This window comes from Salmo trutta, chromosome 20 (genome assembly GCF_901001165.1).
Source record: "Salmo trutta chromosome 20, fSalTru1.1, whole genome shotgun sequence".
NCBI lineage: Eukaryota > Metazoa > Chordata > Actinopteri > Salmoniformes > Salmonidae > Salmo > Salmo trutta.
Window position 1 is genome coordinate 35,793,945 of NC_042976.1, and position 23,038 is coordinate 35,816,982.

The 23,038-nt window shown below is 43.8% G+C and overlaps 1 protein-coding gene across 1 annotated transcript; it reads left to right on the forward strand.

Annotated features, from left to right (window-relative positions):
- The first annotated feature begins 6,230 nt into the window (after positions 1-6,230).
- Positions 6,231-22,587, forward strand: LOC115155952 (NGFI-A-binding protein 1). Its single transcript, XM_029703072.1, has 8 exons — positions 6,231-6,519; positions 10,635-11,473; positions 11,769-11,902; positions 13,234-13,285; positions 15,430-15,549; positions 16,399-16,582; positions 21,458-21,622; positions 21,828-22,587. Exons 1-8 carry the CDS (start codon positions 6,495-6,497, stop codon positions 21,914-21,916), a joined length of 1,608 nt encoding a protein of 535 aa, XP_029558932.1. The 5' UTR covers positions 6,231-6,494; the 3' UTR covers positions 21,917-22,587.
- The last annotated feature ends 451 nt before the right edge of the window (positions 22,588-23,038 follow it).

Genomic DNA, 23,038 nt, shown 5'->3' on the forward strand with positions numbered 1-23,038 from the left:
AGACCAAACTTCACCTAAACCTTACAGCAAGACTTTCTAATGGAATACCTCCAGTAAGTACGCAACCTTATTAATTCATCCCTCTAAAGCTGTATTACAGGCCAGACGTAAGGCCGTGTTAGCCCATTGAGCTAAAGTCTAGGCATTAGTCTTTAAACAAAACTGAGTTTGACTAATGACGATCACTGCCTAAACTAGAAAATAAATAATAGAAAAAAAATAAAGACAGCTCAGTGTGTAGATAAAAGAGGAAAAGGGAAATAAAAACAGAGAACCTTAAATGATGACACCCTCATCCAATTGGCAGAAAATGGGATGAAAATTAGATTAAAAGCATAAATATGCGAATTCCTGTTCGCCGGTTGTAACGATACAAAAGGCAGTGCACGCATGTGAAAGTGGATTATGGTCTACACTCTGTGGTGGAGGAGAATCAGAATCAGAACCGATGTGGCGTCGCAGACAGCATTCACACTGAATTTGCAGGTTTTTGCGTCAGCCCTGCTCGAACACACCATTCAGATAATCATGGCCTAGGTTAGATGAATCAGGTTTTTTAAAGCAGGACTCCAGCCTGCAGACCCATAGCTCCTCAGGAGGAATGTTGGCCACCCCTGGTCTAGATTAGAGGGTCGCTGGTTCAAATCATGGCTGCCATACTAGTGTCAGAGAATGGAAATGTACTAAATGTCACGCTGTAGGTAAATGCATTGGTTACACTTTATATATATATATATATATATATATATACATATAGAGAGAGAGAGTCACCCACAACCAGTGGATTATATGACATTTAATTTTATTCTGTTACTGTGGCATAATGAGCTCCACTGTTGCTTTAACTCATATCTAATAAGGAACAGGATTTTTAGAGTTACATGAAGAGAGAAGACTGGAGGATTAAAAATGAATCAGAAATATGAATAAACCATTTAATAAGAAAGAACCTGGATGAGGAAGGATGAGGTTTCTAAAGTGAGTCCCTACTCTCTGTGATCTGGAATACTTGACTGTAATCTTTCTCTCTGTCTCTGTCTCTCTCTCTCCCTCTGTCTCGCTCTGTCTCTATCGCTCTCTTTCTCTCTCTCTCTCTTTCTCTCTCTCTCTCTCTCCCTGTCTCTCTCTCTCTCTCTCTCTCCCTGTCTCTCTCTCTCTCTCTCTCTCTCTCTCTCTCTCTGAATATGTCTCGATAAAATTGGGACTCCTTGCCAGTGCCGCATACCCAATGGCTACTTATGTCTCAGATCTGATGGTGTGCAAGTCTTCCAGAAAAAAACATTACAATATTTTGTTTCACCGTTGGCCAGTTTTTCCTATTGTTGAAAGAAGAGCCACACGTTTGGCAGTGTGTGTGCGTTTTTTTGTTTCAAAGCTCTGCTCTGCATGTTTTTTTTCAGGGATGAGAGAAACAAAGAGTTCCGTCATGTCTTCCCTAGGCTGTTAGCCGGAGCTGGCCTACTTCCTAAAAATAGCTTCTGATACCGAGGAAGATTAAGAGTTTTAAATGTACTTCCCGCTATCACTCTCTCTGTGTCTCTATTTCCCCCATCTAGTCACCACTCTCTCTCTTTCCCCTCCTAACTAAAATTGAACATTGAGAACCCTGTTTATGTTTCATCTCTGGCTGCTAAAGTCGGATAGAATCAAGGCTACTTCATTCAGATTTTTTGTGAAGGTATTTGTATAATAAGACTCATTTTCTAATGTCACACGTCCCAATGGCCGACAGATGATTCTGATATCAATGGACTGTGATGCAACAGGTTATGGATGTTGTTTCCTCTGACAGGATCCATTTGATCATCAATCAACATTGAGTCTGTCTGACTATCAGTGCTTGTCGGAAATAACGCCTCCTGTCCATGGGAAACGTTTCATGAGGTAAATAGGAGGGGAGGGAGGGAGGGAGGTAGGGAGAGAGAGAGAGAGAGAGAGAGAGAGAGAGAGAAAGAAAGAGAGGGACAGAGAAGAAGAGAACTGAAGGGAGAGAGAGGGAATGAGAGGAAGAGAAGGAGGAGAAAAGATATGAAGGGAAAAGAGAGAGGGCGAGGTGGAGCCCATCCCTGGTGTCTGCTAGTAAAGTGTGTGTGTATGTGTGATGGAGGCTGATCCAGGGCCTGTGTGTGTGTGGTTGGAGAGGCTGCCTGCCTGCCTGCCAACTGAATCACTCAGCGTGGGAGTGTAAATATCCTCAAAGAGTAGTCTGTAGTCCCTGCTGCATGTGGGACCTCTCGCTCTGTCACTCTTTCTCCATCTCCCTCCTGTAGTTCATCTCTCTTCCTCCTCTCAGTCCCCCAGCACTAGTCCCTCTCCCCTGCACTTTCTCTCCCTCCACCTCTCTACCTTTATCTCTTTCTCCTATCTCTCTGTCTCTCTCTCTTTTTATCCATCTCCCCCTCAGTCTCCCTCCCGTTCACCTATCAGCACCAGTCCCTCTCCCCCTTGCTCTCTTTCTCCCTCCCTCCCTCCCTCCCTCCCTCTCCTCTCTCTCGCTCTCATTTCTCTCTCCTTCCAACTCTCTTAGATCTCTCTCTCTCGTTCTGTGAAAAGAGCTCTGTCACTGGACATTGTTGATTTAGCAGAATGGTTTGGAGTTTTAGTGTAAGTGTCCCCTGTATTTTTTGTCAGCATCTTGATGGCACTACTGTATACGTAGCCAAACACAATTTGTTCTCTGAATGTTGTTGTTTTGTTGTTGTTACTATTCTATTACAGTGGGATTGAGAAAAATAAGTGAAAGGTGGCAATGGAAAACACTTGAATTAGCCTGCAAAAATATTTAATAATAGAGTGAAGGTTGTCCACAAGACAATATACAGTACAGAATAGCCTACATAATGCTTGGGGAAGCCGTGCTTATATTTGGCTGGCAATGCTAATTGCCAGTGGGGTTTAGGGTTATTCAGGGACGTCATGCACCCCAAAAATCTGAGGGGGCACAAAATATGTGAGGATGGCTGCGCGGTGGTTTGAAGGGGGGCTAGCAGTGGTGGGAAAAGTAACAATTGTCATACTTGAGTAAAAGTAAATATCCCTTAATAGAAAATGACTCAAGTAAAAGTAAAAGTCACCCAGTAAAATTCTACTTAAGTAAAAGTCTAAAAGTATTTGCTTTAAAATATACTTAAGTATCAAAAGTAAATGTAATTACTAAAATATACTTAAGTATCAAAAGTAAAAGTAAAAGTAGAAATAATTTCATATTGCTTATAATAAGCAAACCAGAAGGCAACATTTTCTTGTTTTTTTCATTTACGGATAGCCATTCAGACATAATTTACAATGAAGCATGTGTGTTTAGTGAGTCTGCCAGATTAGAGGCAGTAGGGATGACCAGGGATGTTCTGTTGTTCAGTGTGTGAATTGGACCATTTTCCTGTCCTGCTTAGCATTCAAAATGTAACAAGTACTTTTGGGTGTCAAGGAAAATGTATGCAGTAAAAAGTACAATATTTTCACAAGGAACGTAGTGAAGTAGAAGTAAAAGTAGTCAAAATATAAATAGTAAAGTACAGATACCCCCCAAAAAATGCTTAAATAGCACTTTAGAGTATTTTTCCTTAAGTACTTTACACCACTGGGGGCTAGGCACCCCATCTGGAAGTTGGGGAATTTTGCATGTGAAACAGCTTTTTCCTGCAATTTAGAGACATAATTATTATGCTTGATTCTATGTAAAAAAAAATGTCTGCATGTCTAAGCATACCTCTTGAGGTGTCTGTGTCCTGACTGGTTTCTTTTTTTTAGCAACTAAATATGCTTCTCTGCATCTCTGCTAAAATCTGGGCAAAAGATATAAAGGAATGTGAGTCTTATTCAGCCCATTTAGTTATTGCTTGCTTTTCTTAAGTCTACCAACCTTGCCAGCTACTCCAACATGATTGACAGCCTGAAATTGCTTCTTGGTAGCTAGGATATTGGGAACCTATCTGCACTAGCTAAAGCCAACTTCATAAAATTGCTAGGTGGCTAGTAGTAGACTAGTAGGCCTACACTGTAATACATTGCTGGAAATATACAGCAAATAATTTACATTTAGCTACTATGATTTTACAGTAAAGCACTGAATTACCTGTTTTGCAGTACATTTAGAGCAGTGTACTGTCAGTTATGGTGCGTTGTGGGAAAATGTTGTTGGTGGGGAAATAATTTCTGGCTCATTAACATATTTAGAGGTGTGCCTTGAAAGAGGCTATAGTTTATTGTACCTGTTAGTGAGAATGCTGTACCAATGGAACTGATATTTGGTAGTAGTGCCTTAACAATTGAATGTGTGTAGGGACAGATGAGATTGGAAGTAATTCTTAAATCTTTACTGGTTGAGTGTCATGCCCTGTAATTATGGCCAGTTTGGAAGCTATGGTTTAGGCCTCTAGAAGTGTAAGTGATATAAAACACAGAATATTCATAAAAATGCTGCACTCTACATATACCAAGCAGCCAACCTGCCTGTACAAATGATATGTAATTACAATAAAATACCAACATTATGATTACAGTAGCATTTACTTTATTACAGTATAGTAGGCAAATGTTACTGTATTGTTGCTCTGATGTTACACTAACTTGCAGGAAGCTGGTGGCAAGTTACTGTGAATATTATAGTAACATAAGAGTTCAGGTGGTTCTTGGTGCTTCAACAAACAAAGGAAAGGAGAGGTGCTCAACAACAATGACAAAAATCATGAGAAGGACTTACGAAGAAAAACTTCCAAAGGGACTAATTCCAGGTAAGAAAGAGTTGGAGCGCTCTACAAAAAAAGTCTGAGATGGATTTATTTACAGTAACGTAATTGTCACTAGCCAGAGATGGTTAAAGATACATCAAAATACCAAATGCCTTGAACAATGTATCATTAACTACAACATTCCCAATAATGATTACAGAAATTTTTTACTTGATATTACTGTGATCTGTTTTGTTTGAAATCAACCTTAGTTTAATGCACTTACTGTACTGAGCTCATTAGAGTAATATCCAGCAATGTGCTTTGCAGGTGTTCATTTTTACATTTTGGTCATTTTGCAGATGCTCTTATTCAAAGTGACTTACAGTCACTGTGTTCAACTAAGGCAGATTAACAAGAGCACATCACAAGGAAAAAGACTATGTTACTGAGAATGTTGTTGAAGTTAAGTGGGCTACTTGCAAGTTTATTTTTGTATTAGAAAACCACATCTCTAGCTTTATCTCTCTCTCCTGGCTCTCTGTCTCTTTATCCATCCCCCTCAGTCTCCCTCCGTTTACCTATCCTCTCAGCACCAGTCCCTCTCCCCATTGCTCTCTTTCTCCCTTCCTCTCCTCTCTCCCTCTCTCATTTCTCTCTCCTTCCAACTCTCTTAGATCTCTCTCTCTCGTTCTGTGAAAAGAGCTCTGTCACTGGACATTGTTGATTTAGCAGAATGGTTTGGAGTTTTAGTGTAAGTGTCCCCTGTATTTTTTGTCAGCATCTTGATGGCACTACTGTATACGTAGCCAAACACAATTTGTTCTCTGAATGTTGTTGTTGTGTTGTTGTTACTATTCTAGGTAGCCTAGTGGTTAGAGCGTTGGGCCAGTAACCGAAAGGTTGCTAGATTGAATCCCCGAGCTGACAAGGTAAAAATCTATAGTTCTGCCCCTGAACAAGGCAGTTAACCTACTGTTCCTAGGCTGTCATTGTAAATAAGAATTTGTACTTAACTGACTTGTCTAGTTAAATAAAAAAAATACTGTTGGACTGAGAAAGATAAGTGAAAGGTGGCAATGGAAAACAGTTCAATAGCCTGCAAAAATATTTAATAATAGAGTGAAGGTTGTCCATAAGACATCTGCAAGACTGTCCTTCCAATAATGCACTGTACATTCTAGAAATAATGCATGTTTCTCTAGTCAGGTGTTACAGTGTAATGCTCTCAATTTGTGTTTCAGTAAAGGTCCTGTAAATCTACATACATTTACTGGCTACTGTGCAGCCAGTATTTTACTGTAAATGTATAGCAACTTACTGGCTACTGTGGTGCCAGTAATTTACTGTAAAACATTCCTGGAAATATTTTACAGTGTAGAGAGAAATGTAACAATGTACTTTATTTATTTCTTTATTTTTACGGCGTGTGCCCCTGTGCCCACTATGAGCATGACGCCTCTGGGCCTATTTTCAGTACAACTGGCTTTTTAAAAAGCAACTGAAGCCTGTGTGTGGTGACGCGCCAGCATCTCCCTCCCTTCCCTGCTTACCGCGGTCGCTGCCTGGTGTGACATGATGCTTGGTATTCCATGCAGCAGCCTCCCACGCCCCGCAGCCACCCACGCCAGGATCTGCGTCACGCAGCCGCGTGGGAGTGAGAGAGAAATGTAGCAAGAGAGGAGCAACCAACTCGGAACAGTAGGGGAGTAGGGATAAACCAACACTTAGCAGGTCCTTTATACTAAACTTCTATTACCCACACTCGTTTGGCTTCTCACCGTGAGGGGAGAATTGAAGAGCAAGAAAGGAACGAAAGGTTGGATGAGCGGTGCGAAGAGTTCTGCAGGTACGCGCCCGCGGTGGCCGCTTTCTTTCAATTTCTAGCAGGGAGCAAATTTAAGACGCGTCCATAGATTGACTAGACATTATGCTAAAGACAGACAACTTTAGATTGGACTTTAATGGCCTAAATAATTGTGTGGACATGGGACAGCATTACGGATAATATAAAGAAGAGAGATAGGCTAGGACACTTGTTTATAATAGCCTATTTATGAATGTTATTGATGAAGAGAGTGCACATCCTACTGTAACTAAGCCTCATTCATTCTGTTGGCACAACATTACGACGTTTTGTATGACTTTTATATGCGGAACGTGGAGTTTTGCACTGTGCGCTGAGCTACACTGGCAGACAGTAGAAACAGGATGTTTATTTATTTTTTTACTCTCGGAGTGGGAGACGCAAACCCGTTTATTCCCGGGCGCGGGGACGGCGGCGGTGGGAGTCTATCCGCAGCTGTGTAAAGAAAGCATCTGCTTGCTCCCTCCCTTGCTTCTGTCGTTTTCCCACAATGACTTAAATAACGTATGCTTTCCTGGTGGATTTTAAGCCTAGTTGGCATTGAGTACGTGACTGAGAACTTCTTTGGTGCATAGGCCTGCTTGATTCAGTGCTTTCCAATAAGGAAGTGAGTTATGCTAACCTGGGAAGGCAATTGTAAAGCATGCTTTCTCATGATATCAGGGATGATAGTCATCAGATTTCAATTAATTTGAGATGACATGATCATTGGTTTAAGCAGGGCTTGAACCAATGACTCTGCAGTTACAGGGCCAGTGCAGAAGCTTACCTCCCCTGTGCCATAAAGGTTAGGACATCTTGGCAGAGACATAAACCTCACCTAACAGGGGCCCCAAATAGGAGGAACACATTTCCTGGGAGAAACTGAGGGATTATCCCACCACGGTCACCATTGTAGTGTTCTGGCAAAGGGTTTTCCTCTGATTTTCACTTTTACTTTTTGCATAGTCTACAACTACCCTTTTTTTTTAGACCGTGATTCATACTACTGTTAGTTATTTGGACATTTTAAAGGTTTTCTAGTCAGAAGTAAGGGTACCCAAACACCAGATAGAACATCTAATAAATGCTTCATAATAGAACATAAGACATTGACAGAATTTGTCCACAGATAATGAGCATGGCACCCAGTTTCTTGGAAAATCACTTTTTTCCTTGTCTCTGAACCAGATTAAGTAGATGATATAGGGTATGTTTTTAAAGTGATTGTATATTTCTAGATAGGCTTTATTTAGTGTATTTTAATTCCATGACTAATATTGCAGGACTCGGGAGGTGCAGAAGAGGTGGATCTAAGAGATTTGAAAGTCTATGTTTGAAATAAAATATGTCACCAATTACTTTTCCAAAAATATATATTTTTTATTAAGAAAACGCATTTGTCAGATCTTTTACTAAATGATGGTGCTCTAAACGCGCGCAAATTCCCATAGGAACACAGCCATTTTAAAAGCGCAGGGCTTGTGCAACGTGCCATGGCTTCATTTTTCCTCTTATAGGAATGATGGTCATATACATATGAGGAGAAAGCTGAAGTCGCTACCTACTGTATCCATTGATGTAAATATATCCTCTGTCTGATTTCCAGTTCGTCCACTAGAAAGCAGTAGGAGCTCACATGACGTCTCTTGGCCTCTTGAAACCAGTTGTGTCTGGTTTGGGTAGTGAGTCACTGTGCCAAAATGGCTGAACTGATTTTGAAGCCTGACATCTTAAAATGACCCTAGCAATTAAAAATAAATAAGACAAGACAGGTGAGGAAACTTAACGCTTATCTTCCCATTCACTTTTCCTATTGTAAACGAGTGAGATAGATCATGGAGCATGTGGAGGACGCATAGAAGTTCATGTGGATGGAGAAGGAAATGCATTGCTTTACACTGACCATCAGCCGGTACCCTTTCCATGCATACTACAGGGCCTCAAACAACCACTCAGAGTTTAACAGGTTAATATGTCATTTGAGAGCACTTTCCCAGAAACTGCTGTGCAGAGGCAATGGCCAGAAGCCCTCCAATGTTATCACATGTTTGGTGAGGGCTCTGATGAGGTTGTGTATCCTAAATGGGTTTCAACAGCCACCCCTATAAAGTCCAGCTTCTGTGTTAAATATTCAGCTCGAGTACAGCACGACCTAACTGTCTCTGCAGCACTGACAGATTGACCTTTTCTCTCCTGCGGATGATTCTTTACAGAACACGGTGGTTCTTTTGAGAAAGTTAGAGGTAGTCGATGCCATGTGCTGTTTCTGAGAATAGCCAAAACACTGGATGCTTAGAGGGGTTTTGGGAGAGGAGCAACTGTTTTCGACCTCTGATATTAAGGCGGACATGTGACTCAATCAACAATATCACAATGGAGCTTGAAAGTTGATAACTAAACAGACAAATTTATTGATTTCATATCGTCTATGTAGCATGGCGAAGGCACCAGTTATACTGTAAGTGTCGAGTAGAACACATAGCAGTACAGCAAGCTGTCCTTCCACCACGCAACTGGAAATGTAAATTGCATCGCATATTGGTTAGGTCTGATCTTTCGTCTTTATTGCAGGGCCAGAGAGGGTGAACAAGAAGCCATTTATCACTGTCCACAAACATCTAGTCCACATGAAACAAGTGACTGTTCACCTGTGCCCGTCTCAGTGTTCTGTTTCAAATTCAGCTTCTAAGGAAAGACAGAAAAAAATGTCTGTTATTGTAAACAACAGCGTCTATCTTGTGTGTCTTTGTTCCGTAGTGTGCTCGGTTAAGGTGTGTGTAGGTGTGAGGCATGCTCCATCAGGGGGAAAAGGGGTAAAAGGAAGCCCCTTTCGGCACGTGTTTGTCTGCATAAGGCTGACAGGCCGACAGGGAGAAGAAGAGATACAGAGTGGGGAAGAGAGTAGATGTGTTTGGAAAACAGACTGACGAAGGGGGGGAGGTCTGCAGCCAGGTGAGATGCTGACGTTATGTTTGTGCTGCACTCATCCTCTAGCGTTCACATCCTGCCCACTGGGCAAAACTGGTTGAATCAGTGTTGTTTCCACATCATTTCACCCGAAAAAAATCAACGTGATGATGTTGAATCAACGTGGAAAACTGATTGGATTTGCAAAAAGTAAATCAACTGAAGGGAATTTGATATTTTTGTCACCCAAATTTTTAACTAAATCCAATGGCATGGGGAATTTTTGTTGTTGATTTCACGTTAGTTGACAACTCAACCAAATGTAAATCAATACTAGATGGTGAACTGATGTCTGTGCCCAGTGGGTGTCCACTTTTGTAATCGAGTTATCAACAGACTCCATTAAGTACTGGGACTCAGTGTCACAGTCATGATCAGTTGATGAGGGGAAAAACACTGGCTACTGGATGTAACTAGCAATAATATAGCAGCCAAACAAACATTATATGGCTGGTCCAAGGGATAGAGCTAATTAGAACTGCACATCGGGATAGGCAGAAGTGTGTGTGTGTGTGTGTGTGTGTGTGTGTGTGTGTGTGCGTGCGTGCGTGCGTATGTGCGTGCGTGGAGGGCATAGCTTAAGTGGAGGGTGAGTCAAATCTAAATGGGCCTCTGTGCTAGCCAGCAACCTGCCCTGTATCCCGCTGTCACCTTTGCTCCATTTCACTCCCCTCACTGGCTGTGTTAGGTAGCTATAAACTATACTGGGAGTGGGGGAAGAATGCACACACACACGCACAGTGGTTGACTCCATGCTGAGAGAGAGAGAGAGAGAGAGAGAGAGAGAGAGACCACCTACGTGTGCTGCAGAGGTGGCGTCTGGTATGTGACTCTCCCTCGTCTCCAGGAGTGTGGCAGGCTGGGCTCTCCTTAAGCTGTGTTCAGATCTGCCTGTCTGACTAATAATGCACCATTATCACAGCTTCACACTCTTTATTCTGCTAATCTAGCTCCACTACTTTATACCTCACACCCAGGAAGGCTAATCTACAGTACTTATTGGTTAGGCTGTAGTAGTATGTGTTTTTTATATTTTTGCTGTGGTGGAATATTCATAGATTATTTATGATTTATTTATTGTTCAAGGTTTCCGATCTGAGCTGTGCTTTGTTTCTCTGGAGGTTGATTTGCCTGTGTGTTTCGGTCAGGGATGGCGGCGGCGTTGCCCAGGACCCTGGGGGAGCTCCAGCTCTACAGGATCCTCCAGAGGGCCAACCTGCTGTCCTACTACGAGGCCTTCATCCAGCAGGGCGGCGACGACGTGCAGCAGCTGTGTGAGGCGGCCGAGGAGGAGTTCCTGGAGATCATGGCCCTGGTGGGCATGGCCAGCAAGCCCCTGCATGTAAGGAGGCTACAGAAGGCCCTGCGAGACTGGGTCACCAACCCGGCCCTGTTCAACCAGCCCCTGGCCTCTCTCCCTGTCTGCAGCATCCCTGTCTACAAGCTAGAAGCTAACGGTAATGCTAACGCTAGCACACATGTCAAAGTGCCCAAACTTCAGGCGTCGGCGTGTGTGGGGGAGCCCAGGAGAAGCGAGGCGTCGGCGTCAGTGGTGGGGGGCGAGGGAGGAGGGGGTTCGGCCTCAGGATCTCCACTGCAGAGGGGCAGCGAGCCCCGCTTCTGGGCCTCCTTGTCTTCCCACGGTGGGGGAGGGGGACCGGAGAGTGAGCGCAGCCTGTCCCCAGCGGAGTTGACCCTGGGTCTGGCTTCCCCCTCGTCCCCCCGCGGCGAGGAGGTACTAGATGCCGCAGCGTTGAGGTCGGTGGTGGAGTGTGTGGAGCGGCTGGCCCAGGCGCTGCCCCGGAGCGACCCGGCCGACGTGAAGGAGGGGCTGAGGGGCAACAAGAAGCTGGCCAAGATGATCTGCCACATCCTGGACATGGACGAGGACGACCCGAGGAGGGCGGAGGAGATACGCAAGTACAGCGCCATCTACGGACGCTTTGACTCCAAGAGGAAGGACGGCAAGCACCTTACGCTGCACGAGGTAGAGGGGAAAGAGGGTGTGTGTTTATGGCTATCGCTGTGCAAGGAGTAGAACATTTTCAGATGTTTGTTCGTTGCTATTCTGCTTTAGATACTTTTGACCACATGCTTTCAAGCTATTGAGAAAACCTGCTTTATAACTGCATATAACCGTATCCCTGTACCTCCACTCTCTTCTTCTCTCCCTCCTCTCCTCTTCCTTCTCCCTCTCTTCCCCTCTTCTCTTTCTTCTCTCTCTCTCTCTCTCTCTCTCTCTCTCTCTCTCTCTCTCTCTCTCTCTCTCTGTGTGTGTCTAGCTGACAGTGAACGAGGCAGCAGCTCAGTTGTGTATGAAGGAGGTGTCCCTGCTGACCAGGAGAGATGAGCTGTTTGGTCTGGCTAGACAGGTCTCCCGGGAGGTCACCTACAAATACACCTACAGGACCAGCAAGTGAGAACAGCTACCACACACACACACACACACACACACACACACACACACACACACACACACACACACACACACACACACACACACACGCACGCACATCTTGAGGATGAATGGTAATACTTTAATGGGACTGGGTGAATGCCTTCTCATGAATGGTTGATGAACAAAGTTGAAGTAAAAAATGTCACCCGATTTATTGAGTATCAGATATGGTGCTCCATCCTCCTAGTTGCCAGAGGGGAAGTGTGTTTGCTTGTGTGTTTGCGTATGTATTTCTGTGTGTGTGTATGTGCTTGCTACTAACCTCTCACTGCTTCTAGATGACAGGTTTAATCTGACATGCAGGTGCTTCCTGGCTGGCAACCACAAAGATGGAAAATTCCACCCAGCGCCACGTGTCTCTCTCACTTGTTCTTGTAATGATGATGTTGCATGTTGATTCATAAATCATTCTTTTCACACGACAGACGTTGTCCCCACTTCCAACCTCCCTTTGGCGTACTTGACGTAACCTTAATGTGGTTGCTTTTGTGAAGTAGGCCAAGCCTAAGAAATGGGCATGTTTGTATATTGCAATCTGTGTACTGCTTTGAAATATAAGTTGTTGTCCTAAAGAACTTTGTTTGAAATGGGTTCCATTAAAGCTTAGTATGTTTTTCAAGAGACAGCAAATGTTGATACATGATCAGTTGCATCATTGGTGTTGCACCAGAGGTTAAAGGGAAATGAATAAATATTTGACAATGTTTTACAGGAGTTTCCATATTTAAAATGATTTTCTTGAGGCATTACAGATCAAGAAACGGTTATCCTGTACACTATTAGAAGGGTTATGCCCTTTGAAATGTTAATCTTGTGAATTCTCTCTCTCTCTCTCTCTCTCTCTCTCTCTCTCCCTTTGTCTCTACCTCTGTCTTGTTCTTCCTCTCGCTCTCGCTCTCTCTCCCTCTGTCTTGTTCTCTCTCTCTCTCTCTCTCTCTCTCTCTCTCTCTCTCTCTCTCTCTCTCCCTCTCTCCCTTTGTCTCTACCTCTGTCTTGTTCTTCCTCTCGCTCTCTCTCTCTCTCTCTCTCTCTCTCTCTCTCTCTTGTTCTCTCTCTCTCTCTGTCTCTCGCCCTCTCTCTCTCTCTCCCTCTGTCTTGTTCTCTCTCTCTCTCTCTCTCTCTCTCTCTCCCTTTGTCTCTACCTCTGTCTTGTTCTTCCTCTCGCTCTCTCTCTCTCTCTCTCTCCCTCTGTCTTGTTCTCTCTCTCTCTCTCTGTCTCTCGCCCTCTCTCTCTCTCTCTTTCTCTCCCCGTTTGTCTCTCTCTCTCGCTATCTCTTTCTCTCCTGTAGGTCCCGATGTGGTGATAGAGATGAGATTTCTCCCAAGAGGATTAAAACAGAGGTGAGCCCATCTCTTTCTCACCGCATGATCCAATGACCACGGAGCTTTCCACAGAGTTTGACTTTATATAAGTTAAAGCTCACTCCTATATCCCCAGTTTCCTAACACCTGTGTGCTGTTAGATTAGAAAGGGTAAATCCCTTAACAATCCCGGATTCCCACAGACCGATAGTGCATGGTTCTGGATGGGTGTGTCCAGTGCCTTTTGTTTGCATAGCTGCCTGTCAGCCAGCTCGGCCGTGTATATGAGGCTCGGCGGACAGGGGGCGTGTCCCTCCAGACTACTGGGTGTCATAATGTAGGGGAAAGATCAAAGTTCACCGGAATAAAAACTTCCTCTGTCGAATCAGGTCACCTCCTCCTCCGCGCCTTACGTAACGCCCGGAGGACCCACAGTGAGAGATTGACTGACACACCTCGCTGCGTCCACTCCTTGTCTTTTGAAGTGCGTTGGATACCGCGTAGTAGAGGGCTTTGTCTGTCAGTGTGTCAATGCTTCTTTAGTTCCGTTCCTCATAGTGTAGTGCAGGTGTTGAGTAAAGAGTTCCCCCAGAAACTCCTCTGAGTTGTTTTGAGTTGTTAAGTAAAGAGTGTCTTTGTGTAGGGAACTGTTGTGAGCTGAGCTTATGGCAGCTGTCCATTCATCTCTCTCCAGTGGTATGTTTGATGACGGTCCAAATCTCTGATGTGAGTGAGCTTCCCCTACGCCTCCACAGACCAGGGGTGGGCCAGGGTGAGACTAGCTAGCAGGCCCACGCCCCCCATCACCTTCCCCCGTTTCTCAGTCCTCCGGGGCAGTCACATACCAGACCTTGGTAGAGCATATACAGTTATTTGTTTGAATGAATGAATGGGTTGAAGTGGATTGTTTTCATCGAAAATATATTTTCTGGAATATTTTGGAGACTACTGAAGATATTTGCTACAGATGTAGGATCTTAATTTGATCACTCTTTTGTTGCTGCAAATATTCCTACACAGCAGGCAATGTAAATGTATAGTGTATTCAAGGTTAAAAAGGCTTCTAACGTTTGAAATTTCCATATTAAAATGCCCTAATAAATTAATTATAATCCACATTATATTATATTATAAAACATTTCCTGTTGTTGCAGGATTATTTTCCTGCTGTATGACACACCTTTTCAGTTTTTTGTGGCACTTTTCTCTTACTAAAGGCGAATTATTCTCACAGCCTGGTTGTTTTCTTTTAACTACATGTTACTGTTTGTCCTTGAGAGGAAGTTTTACATATTTATCTCCACAAAGGACTTAACTGGAGTTAACCATGGAGAGTTAGAAAATGAATCCCCACCCACTCTTCTGCCCTACCCCCATCTCAAACACGCACGCACGCACGCACGCACGCACGCACGCACGCACACACACACACACACACACACTACTGCCACCCTCCCATTAAGAGCCAGCCACACGCCCACATTGACAACACAAAAGCCCAAATGAGCTCAGTCACGCCTACCCATAGTCCTGAGGTTTACATGACATCACCGCATGGGCGCGCTCGGAACCACCCACCCCCATGCACTTGCGCAGTTGGGTTGTCCGCACACACGATACTCATATGCTCTTTGTCTCTCTGTCTCTCCCTCTCTTTCACATACACACACTCTGACTCCACACCTTCTGTGGGTGCTTTGAAGGCGTGATAAATCATAAGGTGTGGCGGTAGGATGAGCTCAGATTTACGTCACTTGTAGACGTGCCTTAACCTTCCCCCTACATCCTCCACAAACCCTGTACAGAGAGGACGGACAGCCCTCTCAACCCAACCCAATCTGGCAACCCAATGTCTCCTTATTCAGACTACAATTTCAGCTTCAGAATCCCATGAACAGATCTAAGGGTAGACATGCTGAAAATATAACAGTTATTTTTCACAGGAGATAAGTGTGACAAGCATCCTCTGGTGAGACTGGGTGACATTATTTCAGCTAGACGGCATCATGAGTGGAGTAGAGTATAAAAGGAGAGAAAATCTGAATGGGACCATGGTCTGATAGTGGCATTTCTCTCTCTCTCTCTCTCTCTCTCTCTCTCTCTCTCTCTCTCTCTCTCTCTCATTCTCACTCTCTCTCATTCTCACTCTCTCTCTCTCTCTCTCTCTCTCTCTCTCGTATCAGGAGGGCTTCTTTGACCTCCAGGAGGCCCTGCAGGCCATCCACATGAGACAAGAGACCCTGAGGGAGCAGCTGGCCACAGCCAAGTCTAAAGGAGAGGAGACCACAGGACGCAACATCCAGGTGACTACACTACCACTCACTGTCTGAGGGACGGCTGGACAGACTGACGGACAAACAGACATAAAGACTGGCTGGCTAGTAATCTGCTTGGCTGCCTGACCGACTGTATGGCTCGCTGTCTGACTGACTGACTGGCTAGTTGACGTTCAATCTGCGGGTGGTGCATAGGCTGGGTAATACCAATTAGAAGAAATGTGAGAAAGCGAAGATCCACCGCTGCATATAATCAGCAGAGTTATTGACAAGCTATTTTATTTTATAATACAGTTTGGATCCTCGTTTCTCATTTCTAATTGAGGAAAAAACGGAATAAGTAAAGCGGTAGCACGTCCATGCCCTCTTTGTCTGTTATGACATCATCACCAATACCCACCTAATTATCCCTCTTCAAATTGCAGGCTTATTTTCTGTTGTTTTGGAGAAACAGACAAGACAGTATAGATGCAGGAAATGGCTGACAGATTTTTTATTTAACTAGGCAAGTCAGTTAAGAACAAATTCTTATTTACAATGATGGCCTACCGGGGAACAGTGGGTTAACTGCCTTGTTCAGGGGCAGAATGACATATTTGTACCTTATCAGCTCAGGGATTCAATCCAGCAACCTTTTGGTTACTGTCCCAACGCTCTAACCACTAGGCTACCTACCACCCCAAAAGATACATGTAAACAACGAGTATCTAGACTAGAGAAGTAATTTAAGATTGTGCTGCCCGTTTAGATGGTCTTTGGTAGAACTTCAGGCTCAGTTGTTTGTGTGTTATGTGTTTTCTAATGTGTGCGGATGTGTGTGTAACATTAGACATTTATCTTTAACTGATTATATGCATCTTTGTGTGTGTGTTGTAGCTGCAGCTGGAACATCTGCTGGCCAGGCAGATGGAGATCCTCCACGAGGCCAAGGCCCAGGACAGACTTCAGACCCTGGAGTGGAGGGTTCCTATGGGGGGCTTCAAATTCAGACACAGCACAGACCCAGAGCACCGCCACCATACCAACGGAGGCTCCACTGATAACACCAGTCTACAACCAGGTCAGACATTAGACATTTACAGTTGAAGTCGGAAGTTTACATGCACATTAGCCAAATACATTTTAACTCAGTTTTACACAATTCCTGACATTTAAACCTAGTAAAAATTCCCTGTCTTAGGTCAGTTAGGATCACCACTTTATTTTAAGAATGTGAAATGTCAGAATAATAGTAGAGAGAATGATTTATTTCAGCTTTTATTTATTTCATCACATTCCCAGTGGGTCAGAAGTTTACATACACTCAATTAGTATTTGGTAGCATTGCCTTTAAATTGTTTAACTTAGGTCAAATGTTTTGGGTAGCCTTCCACAAACTTCCCACAATAAGTTGGGTGAATTTTGGCCCATTCCTCCTGACAGAGCTGTGTCAGGTTTGTAGGCCTCCTTGCTCGCACATGCTTTTTCAGTTCTGCCCACTTATTTTCTATGGGATTGAGGTCAGGGCTTTGTGATGGCCACTCCAATCCCTTGCCTTTGTTGTCGTTAAGCCATTTTGCCACAACTTTGGAAGTATGCTTGGGGTCATTGGCCATTTGGAAGACTCATTTGCGACCAAGCTTTAACTTCCTTACTGATGTCTTGAGATGTTGCTTCAATATATCCACATAATTTTCCTTCCTCATGTCATGATGCCATCTTTTTGTGAAGTGCACCCTATCGTCCTGCAGCAAAGCACCCCCACAACATGATGCTGCCACCCCCGTGCTTCACGGTTGGGATGGTGTTCTTCGGCTTGCAAGCCTCCCCCTTTTTCCTCCAAACATAATGATGGTCATTATGGCCAAACAGTTCTATATTTGTTTCACAGACCAGAGGACATTTCTCCAAAAAGTTTGATCTTTGTCCCCATGTGCAGCTGCAAACCGTAGTCTGGCTTTTTTTGGGGCGGTTTTGGAGCAGTGGCTTCTTCCTTGCAGAGCGGCCTTTCAGGTTACGTCTATATAGGACTCGTTTTACTGTGGATATAGACAGAACACGTCTCCTTCCTGAGCAGTATGATGGCTGCGTGGTCCCATGGTATTTATACTATTGTTTGTACAGATGAATGTGGTACCTTCAGGCGTTTGAAAATTGCTCCCAAGGATGAACCAGACTTGTGGAGGTCTACAATTTTTTTTCTGAGTTCTTGGCTGATTTCTTTTGATTTTCCCATTTTCCCACTGAGTTTGAAGGAAGGCCTTGAAATATATCCACAGGTACACCTCCAATTGACTCAAATGATGTCAATTAGCCTATCAGAAGCTTCTAAAGCCATCACATCATTTTCTGGAATTTTCCAAGCTGTTTAAAGGCACAGTCAACTTAGTGTATGTAAACTTCTGACCCACTGGAATTGTGATACAGTGAATTATAAGTGAAATAATCTGTCTGTAAACAATTGTTGGAAAAATTACTTGTGTCATGCACAAAGTAGATGTCCTAACCGACTTGCCACAACTATAGTTTGTTTACAAGAAATTTGTGGAGTGGTTGAAAAACAAGTTTTAATGACTCCAACCTAAGTGTATGTAAACTTCCGACTTCAACTGTATGTTTGGAAGTGTATATTACACCGGCAGAACGAAAACATAAGTTTAGCCATAGGGGTTGAAATTATACTGAACAAAAATATAAATGCAACATGTAAAGTGTTGGTCCCATGTTTCATGCGCTGAAATAAAAGATCCCAGAAATGTTCCATATACACAAAAAGCTTATTTCTCTCAAATGTTTTGCACAAATTTGTTTACATCCCTGTTAGTGAGCATTTCTCCTTTGCCAAGACAATCCATCCACCTGACAGGTGTGGCATATCAAGAAGTTGATTAAACAGCATGATCATTCCACAGGTGCCCCTTGTGCTGGGGACACTGACAGGCCACTCTAAAATGTGCAGTTTTGTCACACAACACAATGCAACAGATGTCTCAAGTTTTGAGGGAGCATGCAATTGGAATGCAGGAATGTCCACCATAACTGTTGGCAAAAAATTGATGGTTCATTTCTCTACCATAAGCCGTTGTTTTGGAGAATTTGGCAGTACGTCCATCCGGCCTCACAACCGCAGACCACGTGTAACGACGCCAGCCCAGGACCTCCACATCCGGCCTCCACACCTGTGGGATTGTCTGAGACCAGCCACCCGGACAGCTGATAAAACTGTGGGTTTGCACAACCAAAGAATTTCTGCACAAACTGTCAGAAACCGTTTCAGGGAAGCTCATCTGCGTGCTCGTCATCCTCACCAGGGTCTTGACCTGACTGCAGTTCGGCATTGTAACAGACTTCAGTGGGCAAATGCTCACCTTCGATAGCCGCTGGCGAAGTGTGCTCTTCATGGATGAATCCCAGTTTGAACAGTTGTCAGACAGCGTGTATGGCGTTGTGTGAGAGAGCGGTTTGCTGATGTCAACATTGTGAACAGTGCCCCATGTTGGTAGTGGGGTTATGGAATGAGCAGGCGTAAGCTACATTCAACGAGCACAATTGTATTTTATTGATGGCAATTTGAATGCAGAGCGATACCGTGACGAGATCCTGAGGCCCGTTGTCGTGCCATTCATCTGCCGCCATCACCTCATGTTACAGCATGATAATGCACGGGTTCATGTCGCAAGGATCTGTACACAATTCCTGGAAGCTCAAAATGTCCCAGTTCTTCCATGGCCTGCATACTCACCAGCCATGTAGATTTGACCTAGATAGTTTGGGTGTATCTATTGATATGTAGGCTACAGGTGCCATTTTCAAATGTCTGTAGTTCTAGCCTTGAGCTGTTCTTGTCTATTAATGTTCTGTATTGTCATGTTTCATGTTGTGTGGACCCCAGGAAGAGTAGCTGCTGCTTTCGCAGCAAGTACTGTAGCAAGATCAAGGGTGTGGGGTTTCCACGTCACCAAGTTCAATAACAAAACAGGCACCAGTAGCACAAATCGAATACAAAACGGAAGTTTATTAGGGATTTTGGTACACGGGAAAGAAGCAGGAATTCACCAGTCACCTCACAGTCCACAAGCCGTTCTCTTTGTCCATTCCGTGCTCCAGGGGTAATCCTCACACTCTGGTCCTCATCCAAACTGGTCCGGTACACAGCAGGAGGAGGAGGAGGAGGGGTGGGGTTAGTCCAACAGTCCAGGTCACAATGGGCAATCACACAGATTTTGCTCTCATTTCTCTCTCTCTTCATCGCTCTCATTTCTTTCACTCTTCATCGCTCTCATTTCTCTCACTCTTCATCGCTCTCATTTCTTTCACTCTCCATCGCTCTCATTTCTCTCTCTCTTCATCGCTCTCATTTCTTTCACTCTTCATCGCTCTCATTTCTCTCACTCTTCATCGCTCTCATTTCTCTCACTCTTCATCGCTCTCATTTCTCTCACTCTTCACCGCTCTCATTTCTCTCACTCTTCATCGCTCATTTCTCTCACTCTTCATCGCTCTCATTTCTCTCACTCTTCATCGCTCTCATTTCTCTCACTCTTCATCGCTCTCCTCTCATTTCTCTCACTCTTCATCGCTCTCATTTCTCTCACTCTTCATCGCTCTCATTTCTCTCACTCTTCATCGCTCTCATTTCTCTCACTCTTCATCGCTCTCATTTCTCTCACTCTTCATCGCTCTCATTTCTCTCACTCTTCATCGCTCTCATTTCTCTCACTCTTCATCGCTCTCTTGTCTCTCACCTCTGCCCCTTTGTGCAGGCTGCTTCTTCCTTTATCCCCAAGCGCTCCTTGGCTTAATGACCCACAGCCTTTCCTCGTTGGGGCAGGAAGTCCATATTAGGCTTGGTGGGTGGATCCAGCTACCTGCAAGATCTCTCTCCTCAATTACCACTCCCCTCACCTCTCCCTGGCGGCTGCCACAATACCAATACCAAATATGAACTGTAACTCAGTAAAGTCTTTGAAATTGTTGCATGTTGCGTTTATATTTTTGTTCAGTGTAATCAAGTGTTGAAGTTAAGTTTAGGAACGAGGGTTAGGTTAAGGTTCAGTTTAGGTGTAGTTTCAATGACGTTTAGGAAAGGAAAATGCATAAAAGTTAACATTGGTTAAGCGTACCACCATCCGACACAATTATTTTTGTGCTGGTTAAATATTTTTCCTTTATGTTTCGTTTCTCAGGCAAATGTTCATTTCTTCCATTCATTTGTCAGCTGTTTGTGGAGATTTTGGGGAGTTTCAGGAAGAATCCACGTGTGTGTATGGTCCTCAGATAGGGAAAAATGTACTTACATAACCATAAATGCTATGAGTTGCTTTAAGCTTGCTTTGAGTACCATAGGCTGCTATTGTATTGATCTGAAGCCCTCTTAAGAGTGCGTGGTGAACACAGAGGATAGAGGGTGACACCTTTCACACCCACAACCTCACACAGTCAACAGCATGACACTGCCGTATTAATACTGCTTATTCTCTTTCCCTTCATGCACACTCACACACACAGACATACACACTGAAACACACACTGAAACACAGGCATAGGCACACACAGGCACACACTCACACCAGTGGAGGCTGATGAAGCGAGGATGGCTCATACACACACACACACGTGCACAGCATGAGTTATCTTCCTTTGTGCTCTACCTCTGGCTGATCTAATGGGTCTTCATTGACAGCATTGACAGCAATGTGGCGTGACTAACACCTTTTTATTTTATACACAGTACACACACCGCTCTTTCATTTAACAGCCTCTATTCATTACAGAGCGAGACATAGATAATGGTATTTTCTACAGAACAGACACAAATCATTATTTTGAATAACGCTGTTTTAATGTATTTTTATGAGTTGAATTGAGTGTTAGAATAGAATGGAATAGATAAGTACTGTATTGTCATTCTGTTTTTATAAAATGTTTGGCCTTACCTAGCTGTGTGTTCCTGCAGGAGAGAGGCCACTGAACCTGCGTGTGGCGGGTCAAAGGTCAGATGGAGACATACCCCTGGGGAAACAGCTAGCCAATGAGCTGAAGAGGCATCACAGCAACGGGGAGGGAAAGACCCCGGCGACGAGTCACCATGGCAATGTCGAGGGCAAAACTTTGGCCACAGGTCTGCACCTAGAGATTCTCTATTGTAGTTCATTCACAATGAATCATTTGATATGGAATCAGCTCAAAGATCCCATCACATTTAACCTTCATTCTGAATTATTTGATACTGAATCAGCTGGTTAATTCTCTGTCATAGTTCACTCATGCTGAATCATCTGATAATAATCCAACTCCTCCTATTTGTTTTCTCTTTCTCATTCCAGAAAATGGGAACGGGGCCGACTTCTCTCAAGGGGCTCTCAACCTTTCTGACAAGAAGACCATCAAATCAGAGCCAGAGGATTCCAGATAGCACCTCTTCTCCTCCTCCTCCTCCTCCTTCCTCATCCCTCTCTCATAACATAGTCGTCGTCGGTCAATACTAAAAAAGCACAGCTGCAGTAGAGCCTTAACAACCAATGTTGCCTCAAGTAAAGGGATTTTACTTTTTGTTTATTTTTTGCCAAAGCACCTAGAGAGCCTTTATTTCTTTCCTTGTAGAAGCCCAGTTTTTTGTGTTTTCACTGACTGTGCTGATTCCCCCACCCCTCTCTCCTTTCTTACTATCAAGACTGATGGCGAGTGGTCTGTAGATGTCGTTTTTGTACATACATAATTCTGACTCTGAAAAGTGTTTGTCATTAATGTTATTTAAATATGTGCTGTGTATAATAAGGAAACATATTTCTGGTGGACTATAGGATGTCAGTTATGTCCAGATTGGGAAGATGGATGTCCCAGTTGTTACGAGGACAGGTTTGGCTCTGGTTTGTTAAGACTGTACGAGGACAACACCAGAATATCCTGGTAGTATTCCCTTTCACTTCGAGTCAACCAGGATTTGGCTCAGAAAAGTCTTATTTAATTTGACAATGTGGTCCGATTTGATCAAAGCACTAACAATAGGGTGTGCAGGTCATTCGGAAAGTATTCAGACCCCTTGACTTTTTCCACATTTTGTTACATTGCAGCCTTATTCTAAAATGGATTAAGTAAGAAAATGTCCCTCATCAATCTACACACTATACCCCATAATGACAAAGTGAAAACAGGTTTTTAGAAATGTTTGCCATTGTATATGAAAAAGCAAAACAGAAAAAGCTTAATTACATAGGTATTCAGACCCTTTGCTGTGAGACTCAAAATTGAACTCAGATGCATCCTTTTTCCATCGATCCTCCTTGAGATGTTTCTACAACTTGATTGGAGTCCACCTGTGGTAAATTCAATTGATTGGACATGATTTGGAAAGGAACACACATGTCTATATACGGTCCCACAGTTGACAGTGCATGTCAGAGCCATGAGGTCGAAGGAACCTGCTCAAGAGCGCTCAGGACCTCAGACTGGGGCGAAGGTTCACCTTCCAACAGGACAACGACCCTATGCATACAGCCAAGACAACGCAGGGTTGGCTTCGGGACAAGTCTCTGAA